Source organism: Cololabis saira, chromosome 16 (assembly GCF_033807715.1).
Source record: "Cololabis saira isolate AMF1-May2022 chromosome 16, fColSai1.1, whole genome shotgun sequence".
NCBI classification, from domain to species: domain Eukaryota; kingdom Metazoa; phylum Chordata; class Actinopteri; order Beloniformes; family Belonidae; genus Cololabis; species Cololabis saira.
In genome coordinates, this window is record NC_084602.1 from 287,930 (window position 1) to 298,678 (window position 10,749).

Below are 10,749 nucleotides of genomic sequence, written 5' to 3' on the forward strand. Positions count from 1 at the left end.
GTGGCTATAGGTGGCTGCAGGTGGCTTTAGGTGGCTATAGGTGGTTGCAGGTGGCTGCGGGTGGCTATAGGTGGTTGTAGGTGGCTGTAGGTGGCTGCAGGTGGCTATAGGTGGCTGCACGTGGCTATATGTGGCTATAGGTGGCTGCAGGTGGCTATAAGTGGCTGCAGGTGGCTATAGTTGGCTGCAGGTGGCTGCGGGTGGCTGCAGGTGGCTATTGGTGGCTGCAGGTGGCTATAGGTGGCTGCAGGTGGCTATAGGTGGCTGCAGGGGGCTATAGGTGGTTGCAGGTGGCTATAGGTGGTTGCAGGTGGCTATATGTGGCTTCAGGTGGCTGTGGGTGGCTATAGGTGGTTGCAGGTGGCTATAGGTGGCTGTAGGTGGCTGCATGTGGCTATAGGTGGCTGCATGTGGCTATAGGTGGCTATAGGTGGCTGCAGGTGGCTATAAGTGGCTGCAGGTGGCTATAGGTGGCTGCGGGTGGCTGCAGGTGGCTGCGGGTGGCTGCAGGTGGCTATAGGTGGCTACAGGTGGCTATAGGTGGCTGCAGGTGGCTATAGTTGGCTATATGTGGCTGCAGGTGGCTGCAGGTGGCTATAGGTGGTTGCAGGTTGCTATAGGTGGTTGCAGGTGGCTATAGGTGGCTGCGGGTGGCTATAGGTGGTTGCAGGTGGCTGTAGGTGGCTGCAGGTGGCTATAGGTGGCTGCACGTGGCTATATGTGGCTATAGGTGGCTGCAGGTGGCTATAAGTGGCTGCAGGTGGCTATAGGTGGCTGCAGGTGGCTGCAGGTGGCTATAGGTGGCTGCAGGTGGCTGCAGGTGGCTATAGGTGGCTGCAGGTGGCTATAGTTGGTTGCAGGTAGCTATAGGTCGTTGCAGGTGGCTATAGGTGGTTGCAGGTGGCTATAGGTGGCTATAGGTGGCTGCAGGTGGCTATAGGTGGCTGCAGGTGGCTATAGGTGGTTGCAGGTGGCTATAGGTGGTTGCAGGTGGCTATAGGTGGCTTCAGGTGGCTGCGGGTGGCTATAGGTGGTTGCAGGTGGCTATAGGTGGCTGTAGGTGGCTATAAGTGGCTGCAGGTGGCTATAGGTGGCTGCGGGTGGCTGCAGGTGGCTGCGGGTGGCTGCAGGTGGCTGCAGGTGGCTATAGGTGGCTATAGGTGGCTGCAGGTGGCTATAGGTGGCTGCAGGTGGCTATAGGTGGTTGCAGGTGGCTATAGGTGGCTATAGGTGGTTGCAGGTGGCTATAGGTGGCTATAGGTGGTTGCAGGTGGCTATAGGTGGTTGCAGGTGGCTATAGGTGGCTGCAGGTGGCTATAGGTGGTTGCAGGTGGCTATACGTGGTTGCAGGTGGCTATAGGTGGTTGCAGGTGGCTATAGGTGGCTGCAGGTGTGTATAGGTGGTTGCAAGTGGCTATAGGTGGATGCAGGTGGCTATAGATGGCTATAGGTGGCTGCAGGTGGCTGCAGGTGGCTGCACGTGGCTATAAGTGGCTATAGGTGGCTGCAGGTGGCTATAGGTGGCTGCAGGTGGCTATAGGTGGCTGCAGGTGGCTATAGGTGGCTGCAGGTGGCTACAGGTGGCTGCGGGTGGCTATAGGTGGTTGCAGGTGGCTGTAGGTGGCTGCAGGTGGTTGTAGGTGGCTGCAGGTGGCTATAGGTGGCTATAGGTGGTTGCAGGTGGCTATAGGTGGTTGCAGGTGGCTATAGGTGGCTGCAGGTGGCAATAGGTGGCTGCAGGTGGCTATAGGTGGTTGCAGGTGGCTATAGGTGGCTATAGGTGGTTGCAGGTGGCTATAGGTGGTTGCAGGTGGGTATAGGTGGCTGCAGGTGGCTATAGGTGGTTGCAGGTGGCTATAGGTGGTTGCAGGTGGCTATAGGTGGCTGCAGGTGGCTGCGGGTGGCTATAGGTGGTTGCAGGTGGCTATAGGTGGCTGTAGGTGGCTGCAGGTGGCTGTAGGTGGCTGCAGGTGGCTATATTTATTTATTTATTTATTGGTTTATTTGACAGGGACAATGCGCATCAATAAAAACATTGCTGTAAATGTGCCAGAGTTAGCCAAGAGGCTATTTTTCATCTGTAGTCCCTGGACAGATGTAAGAATACAAAAAAGTACAGAAAAGATACAGAAAGTACAGAAAAGTACAAAAGTACAGAAATAAAGAAAGGTGCAAATTAAGTTTTAGTGCTGACAGAGCTGAGTATTAATCAACCATTTCTTTAAATGAGCTCTAAATAAAGTGTATTTGTCCAGTTCTCTGATAATTGTAGGGATGGAGTTCCATTCGTGTGCAGTTTTAACAGAGAATGCAGACTGACTGAAAGCACTTTTTCTGAGTGGAATAATACAATCCCCTCTTGCTGCACCTCTTGTGAACCGATCAGCAGTTGTTCTAATATTGACAAAGTGTCTGAGTGGAGGAGAAGTCAGGCCGTATATAATCTTGTGCATAAGACAAACATCTACATATTTAATCATATTTTCCCAACTCAACAAGTTATATTTTTTTAGTATTGGGCAATGATGAAAATATACTGATTTCTTATCAAGGATTTTGAGTGTTCGTTTATACAAAGACTGTAATGGTTTTAGAGTAGTGGTGCTAGCCTGCGACCAGGTTGTTAAGCAGTAAGTGATATGGGAAATGACCATAGAATGCATAAACATCTTAGCTGCCTCTGTTGACATGTTATCTCGAATGAACCTGAAATTTGAAAGATTGAACTTGACCCGGTTACAGACCTATATATGACCTATAGGTGGCTGCACGTGGCTATAGGTGGCTATAGGTGGCTGCAGGTGGCTATAAGTGGCTGCAGGTGGCTATAGGTGGCTGCGGGTGGCTGCAGGTGGCTGCGGGTGGCTGCAGGTGGCTGCAGGTGGCTGGAGGTGGCTGCAGGTGGCTATAGGTGGCTGCAGGTGGCTATAGGTGACTGCAGGTGGCTATAGGTGGCTGCAGGTGGCTATAGGTGGCTGCAGGTGTCTGCAGGTGGCTATAGGTGGCTGCAGGTGGCTATAGGTGGCTGCAGGTGGCTGCGGGTGGCTGCAGGTTGCTGCAGGTGGCTATAAGTGGCTGCAGGTGGCTATAGGTGGCTGCAGGTGGTTATAGGTGGCTGCAGGTGGCTATAGGTGGCTGCAGGTGGCTATAGGTGGTTGCAGGTGGTTGCAGGTGGCTGCAGGTGGCTGCAGGTGGCTATAGGTGGCTGCAGGTGGCTATAGGTGGCTGCAGGTGGCTATAGGTGGCTGCAGGTGGCTATAGGTGGCTGCAGGTGGTTGCAGGTGGCTGCAGGTGGCTGCAGGTGGCTATATTCATTTATTTATTTATTGGTTTATTTGACAGGGACAATGCGCATCAATAAAAACATTGCTGTAAATGTGCCAGAGTTAGCCAAGAGGCTATTTTTCATCTGTAGTCCCTGGACAGATGTAAGAATACAAAAAAGTACAGAAAAGATACAGAAAGTACAGAAAAGTACAAAAGCACAGAAATAAAGAAAGGTGCCAATTAAGTTTTAGTGCTGACAGAGCTGAGTATTAATCAACCATTTCTTTAAATGAGCTCTAAATAAAGTGTATTTGTCCAGTTCTCTGATAATTGTAGGGATGGAGTTCCATTCGTGTGCAGTTTTAACAGAGAATGCAGACTGACTGAAAGCACTTTTTCTGAGTGGAATAATACAATCCCCTCTTGCTGCACCTCTTGTGAACCGATCAGCAGTTGTTCTAATATTGACAAAGTGTCTGAGTGGAGGAGAAGTCAGGCCGTATATAATCTTGTGCATAAGACAAACATCTACATATTTAATCATATTTTCCCAACTCAACAAGTTATATTTTTTTAGTATTGGGCAATGATGAAAATATACTGATTTCTTATCAAGGATTTTGAGTGTTCGTTTATACAAAGACTGTAATGGTTTTAGAGTAGTGGTGCTAGCCTGCGACCAGGTTGTTAAGCAGTAAGTGATATGGGAAATGACCATAGAATGCATATACATCTTAGCTGCCTCTGTTGACATGTTATCTCGAATGAACCTGAAATTTGAAAGATTGAACTTGACCCGGTTACAGACCTATATATGACCTATAGGTGGCTGCACGTGGCTATAGGTGGCTATAGGTGGCTGCAGGTGGCTATAAGTGGCTGCAGGTGGCTATAGGTTGCTGCGGGTGGCTGCGGGTGGCTGCAGGTGGCTATAGGTGGCTGCAGGTGGCTATAGGTTGCTGCAGGTGGCTATAGGTGGCTGCAGTTGGCTATAGGTGGCTGCAGGTGTCTGCAGGTGGCTATAGGTGGCTGCAGGTGGCTATAGGTGGCTGCAGGTGGCTGTGGGTGGCTGCGGGTGGCTGCAGGTGGCTATAAGTGGCTGCAGGTGGCTGCAGGTGGCTATAGGTGGCTGCAGGTGGCTATAGGTGGCTGCAGGTGGCTATAGGTGGCTGCAGGTGGCTATAGGTGGCTGCAGGTGGTTGCAGGTGGCTGCAGGTGGCTATAGGTGGCTGCAGGTGGCTATAGGTGGTTGCAGGTGGCTATAGGTGGCTGCAGGTGGGTATAGGTGGCTGCAGGTGGCTGCAGGTGGCTATAGGTGGCTATAGGTGGCTGCAGGTGGCTGCAGGTGGCTATAGGCGGCTGCAGGTGGCTATAGGTGGCTATAGGTGGCTGCAGGTGGCTATAGGTGGTTGCAGGTGGCTATAGGTGGTTGCAGGTGGCTATAGGTACCAAAGCGTGTGAAACTGTTACGATCCTCTTTGCTGTTAATTCACCTCAGGCAAAGGGTCCTCAGCGATGGGACTGACCATGTTATTTACTGATCTAAATATTCAATTTGGTACGTTTCATGGTGGTCTCTTTTTGAATATTCTCCCTATTTACCTGGGTTTTTAGAGAATTTAGAGAACAAATGTTTAATTTGCAAAAAAAAAAAAACCTGAAATCCCAGACAACTTGCAATGGATTTTTTTCTTTGTTATCATATAATATGGTGTACATCATATGTCATATCAACAGGGAAAATTTCAACTCAACAAGTTATATTTTTTTAGTTTTGGGCAATGATGAAAATATACTGATTTCTTATCAAGGATTTTGAGTGTTCGTTTATACAAAGACTGTAATGGTTTTAGAGTAGTGGTGCTAGCCTGCGACCAGGTTGTTAAGCAGTAAGTGATATGGGAAATGACCATAGAATGCATAAACATCTTAGCTGCCTCTGTTGTTATCTCGAATGAACCTGAAATTTGAAAGATTGAACTTGACCCGGTTACAGACCTATATATGACCTATAGGTGGCTGCACGTGGCTATAGGTGGCTATAGGTGGCTGCAGGTGGCTATAAGTGGCTGCAGGTGGCTATAGGTTGCTGCGGGTGGCTGCGGGTGGCTGCAGGTGGCTATAGGTGGCTGCAGGTGGCTGCAGGTGGCTATAGGTGGCTGCAGGTGGCTATAGGTGGCTGCAGGTGGCTATAGGTGGCTGCAGGTGGCTATAGGTGGCTGCAGGTGGTTGCAGGTGGCTGCAGGTGGCTATAGGTGGCTGCAGGTGGCTATAGGTGGTTGCAGGTGGCTATAGGTGGCTGCAGGTGGGTATAGGTGGCTGCAGGTGGCTGCAGGTGGCTATAGGTGGCTGCAGGTGGCTGCAGGTGGCTATAGGTGGCTGCAGGTGGCTATAAGTGGCTGCAGGTGGCTGCAGGTGGCTATAGGTGGCTGCAGGTGGCTATAGGTGGCTGCAGGTGGCTATAGGTGGCTGCAGGTGGTTGCAGGTGGCTGCAGGTGGCTATAGGTGGCTGCAGGTGGCTGTGGGTGGCTGCGGGTGGCTGCAGGTGGCTATAAGTGGCTGCAGGTGGCTGCAGGTGGCTATAGGTGGCTGCAGGTGGCTATAGGTGGCTGCAGGTGGTTGCAGGTGGCTGCAGGTGGCTATAGGTGGTTGCAGGTGGCTATAGGTGGCTGCAGGTGGGTATAGGTGGCTGCAGGTGGCTGCAGGTGGCTATAGGTGGCTATAGGTGGCTGCAGGTGGCTGCAGGTGGCTATAGGTGGCTGCAGGTGGCTATAGGTGGCTATAGGTGGCTGCAGGTGGCTATAGGTGGTTGCAGGTGGCTATAGGTGGTTGCAGGTGGCTATAGGTACCAAAGCGTGTGAAACTGTTACGATCCTCTTTGCTGTTAATTCACCTCAGGCAAAGGGTCCTCAGCGATGGGACTGATTTACTGATCTAAATATTCAATTTGGTACGTTTCATGGTGGTCTCTTTTTGAATATTCTCCCTATTTACCTGGGTTTTTAGAGAATTTAGAGAACAAATGTTTAATTTGCAAAAAAAAAAAAACCTGAAATCCCAGACAACTTGCAATGGATTTTTTTCTTTGTTATCATATAATATGGTGTACATCATATGTCATATCAACAGGGAAAATTTCAGAGTAACTTTTATTTAATATTTAAGTCGGCCTTAAAATATGACACAAATAATGCTTAATTTCACCTTAAAAGTTGCTATTTTGCATATATATATATATATATATATATATATACATAAAAAAGGCACTGAGCCTCCACTATATCCTTGTTATACCCTTGACTATCGATCTAGAAACTTAATTTCCTCATCTTGATTGCCTACTTACAAAAAAAAATAGAAGGAAATGGTTCAATAACTGTGCAAGATGGGCAATTTGGCGGCCATTTTAATATTCAAATTAGAAGGTAAAAAACTCAAAATTTCTCTCGGGCACCGTTTTTTTTTGACTCAGCACCCTTGAAATATGTAAGGTAGGCCGGTTCCCGACTTGTACCCATAAATGCTCCTTACTTCTTATAAAAGGCCTTTTTTCTGAAATCCGTCTAGACTAGTAAATATAGATACTACGAACTTAATTGAACTCATAACATTTTGAAATTTAAGCTGAAATATCCAAAGCACTGAACACTGGTTGTGCACGGTTGGGGGGGTGTATGAGTGTGTATGAGTGTGTCTGTGTCTATGCGTTACGTGGCTGGTAATCCAATGATCTTCTAGTTTTGCCAGCACACGGTTGTTGGACACGGAAGGATAGTGAAAAGCATAAACGTTACAACACAAAGAGGCTGGCGATCTTGTACCTTAACGGCGACGTCTGTAAAAGGTGAAATGGTAATTTTGTATTACAGTATGAGGCGCTCTCCTCGCGTGGTGCGCCAGCGAGGTCCGTTTCCAACGCAGCTGGTTGTCTGTGCGAACAGACAGGAACGGAGGCTCAAACAGGAAGTATATTCCAGCCTTCCATATATATTCCAGTACCTGGGACTAACAGTCTTGTGAGCTGCTCTGTATCTGGGAGTAAACCGGTGCTTCTGTAGATTCTGCGCTGGTTTCTCAGGCGGCCGCTTTGACATGTTTGTTTTGTTCATGAGGGCAGCGGGGGCGGGAGGGGGCAGAGGAGCGTGCAGTGTCCCCAGCTTTTAGTGACTCTTTTGGAGCATTTTCTTGAAAGAAAAGTTAATTTAGTTCAGGAGTTTTCAAAACCAGCGCTTTGTTAATGCTACTGCTGCTGTCGTGTTCATTGTTTGATAGTTTCATACTGGGATTAAAGTTCACCGGGCGAAAATGTAATGATGAAAAAAAATCCATCTTTAGACGTACAAACCGATTTTTAGGAATTAATAAGAGAATCGATTTAGAATCGGAAAATCAATTTTATTTTTTTTCAACACAAGCCTAAAGAAAAGGGGAGCAAATCATAACATACTCATAAACTAAGACATTACCATCCGGGAAGGATCTTCACCACGAAAAGATGGATTGTACTAACTAAGGAGTACCTCAAGGTTCTATATGAGGTCTTCTGCTTCCTCAATTCTACATGCTCAAGCTCAGCGCCAGCTGCTGGTAATTAATACAAATGTCAGTTTATATGGATAAAACTCTGACTTAGGTTCCCAATCAGTGTTCAAGATTGTTTCTGCTACAAATAAGCTTTTATCAGGAACCAGTCTAGAATACAGATTCTGTATTGGTCTGGGGTTAAATCAGTGTTCAAAGTTTATTCCCAGATTTGGGCTGGCAGCAATAATGCAGAAACGTTCAGAGATTTTAGAGAAACATCTGCTGCCTTCAAAACCACATCTGATCCAGGATATCCATGGAGTTTTTAGAAAACCACAAACGCATGACTGAGGAGCTACCAAGAATAGAACTGGACTAGGTTCACGTAATCCAAGCCTGTCCCCGGCACCCCCTGTCCCAGTAAACCCATACTGTTGTACACCTGATCACGTATTTTCAGCAAGAACAGGACAAAATGCCCCTGAACCTCTTCATCTTTGCTATCCTGAACTCCTGAATATTCCTATTCCTTTTGAGGAGGAACTGGAAGCTGTAAAACTGTCACTCAGTGTGTTTACATGGACAGTTTAATTCCTCTTTAATTTAGAATTAAAATTAAATCTGATGTAAAATGAGTAAAAACTACCATGTAAACACCTACTTCCGAATGAAAATGGCCATTCCGAATTAAACTTCATTCCGAAGTAAGTGGCTGGTTTATTCCGATTTTAAATCTGAATAGAATAGTTCCGTGATCATGTATTCACTCATTCCTCTTTAAATTAATTCTGGTCTTTCTTTATGCTCGTTCCCTGGCCCAACTGTCTCCATGACGCTTATATTCCGCGCTGGGCTGGTTTTCCAAACAAAGTTTCAAGATGGCAGCACGCAGTAAACGCTTTATTTAATAAATAGCTTGGAGGACCTGGAGATAATTAAAAGAACAGAGGTCAGGAGACATAAAAATTGTGAGCTTTTCAAAGTTGCAGCAGCTAAGTTTGTTTTTCTTCCGGTAGTTTAACTTCCGGTCTGCCCCCCTATCCAATCAGAACCTTCCCAACCCCCAGACCTGTAGAGGAATTGGAGAAAGCCCATCAAACGTGTTTTCCATGTAAACCTCAATTCGGAATTACTATTTCCATGTAAACTCTAAGGAAAATAGTTGAATTCGGAATTATTAAATTCTGAATAATTAATTCTGAATTAAAAAACATCATGTAACTGTGGCCAGGTCTGAAACTTCAAAATATATGAAGACAACAGTCAAACGCACACACAAGTTTTAGTTGCAGGTGTGGTTGTGTGGGACATGTTTCAGGTGTGTTTCTCTGTTCTCGCAGTTTCCCCGGAGGAGGAGCTGTGGGCAGTGACTCCCATCGGTGGATTGTCCCGTCGCCTGATGAAGCTCCTCACACAAACTTCCAGTACACTCCCCCCCTCAGGCCCCAGCTTCACAGCAGAAGACGTTGATGAAGAGTGGGAGCTGCTCTGACCTGTGACATCATAGTTGGGGGAGGGGTCAGATCTGGACTCACCTGGACAGAGATCATCCCTCTCTGGAAGACAGAGGTTGGACTGTGATGTCGTAGCTGGACCGCCTCGGGTTGGCCGGGGGACATCACCACACAGGGAGCCCTGGTGGCTGCTGGGAAATTCAGTTAGCTTTGTTTTATTTTTATATTAACAGGAAGCACTTTAACCTTGAAGGTGGGGGAGGAGACACACTGAGACTGCTTAAACTGGTTCTCACTGGGACAGACTGGTTTTGGCCAGTTCTTACTAGTTCTAACAGATTCTTACTGGGCTCAAGTGGTTTTTATGGGTTCTAACACTGTTATATATAAATATGCTAGTTGAGACAAAAAACAATTCTTTGTGGTACTGATAGTTTCTGAATGGTTCTTACTAGTACTGACTGGTTATAACTGGATTTGACTGGTTGGCTATTGTTCACTCTGAGGTGGGTTTAAAAGGGAAATGCAATTAAAATATAAACTAGTTCTGCTGCTCCAGTTCCTTCTCTGGTGTTGGATACCTTCAGGAGAACCCTGGCCCGTGTTGGGGTTCAGATGAATGACTTGTACAAGATATTATTGATCCGATGTCTGTGAAGAAACAAAAAAACTCAAATTAATTTGTGAGAGGGAAAACATGGACCCTGATGGATCAGATGGAGCCTGATAAACCGGAGGTCTGAACCCAGTTCGTATCTACACACACAACAACCTAAGAAAACAGAATTTGTCCCGGTGAAGTGCGGTTCCACTGTGCTGATTGCACAAAGTTCTGTGGTGATTGGATGTTTGATCAATATGATTTAGTGTAAACTCACTTATTTTATGTGTTCATCTAATAAACACATTTAAACCAATAAACTTGAGTTGTTATTTCTAACCGGAACAAATCCAGTCTGTTAATTTCTGCTTTTAAACTCTTACTTTTGAAGGCGTTTAAGAAAAATAATTATATGCAAAGAACTTTTAATAGTCTTGTACATAAAATATGCCATACGAATAAACTTGCCTTGTTAACGAGACGTTAACCTTGTCGAGGTTATACATAGAAGTTAATTAGAGTTTAACTACAGAGAGGTTAATGATAGAGAGGGGAACTATAGAGGTTAACCGAGAGATTAACTAAAGAGGGGTTAATGACAGATTAGCCAGTTAGAGATTAATGACAGAAATGAACAACAGAGGATAACTACTACAGAGAAGTTAATTACAGAGGTTAATGACAGAGATTAACTGCAGAGAGATTAATGACAGATTAACCAGTTAGAGATGAATGACAGAAGTTAACAACAGAGAAGTTAACTATGGAGAAATTAACTACAGAGAAGTTAACTACACAGGTTGACTACAGAGAGATCAACTACAGAGAGGTTAACTACACAGGTTAAATTAGATGTTAACTAGCCCTCCTTACCTTGCTTTTCCTACAAGTATTGTTGCACTA

The 10,749-nt window shown here is 46.2% G+C and overlaps 1 protein-coding gene across 1 annotated transcript in view; it reads left to right on the top strand.

Annotated features, from left to right (window-relative positions):
- Nucleotides 1-10,153, top strand: part of tecpr2 (tectonin beta-propeller repeat containing 2) — a 101,096-nt gene extending 90,943 nt beyond the window's left edge. Inside the window, exon 27 of the mRNA XM_061743833.1 lies at nt 9,132-10,153. Coding sequence (XP_061599817.1) covers nt 9,132-9,283 — 152 coding nt within the window. The 3' untranslated portion in view covers nt 9,284-10,153. The remainder of the gene's footprint in view (nt 1-9,131) is intronic.
- Nucleotides 10,154-10,749: the final 596 nt, after the last annotated feature.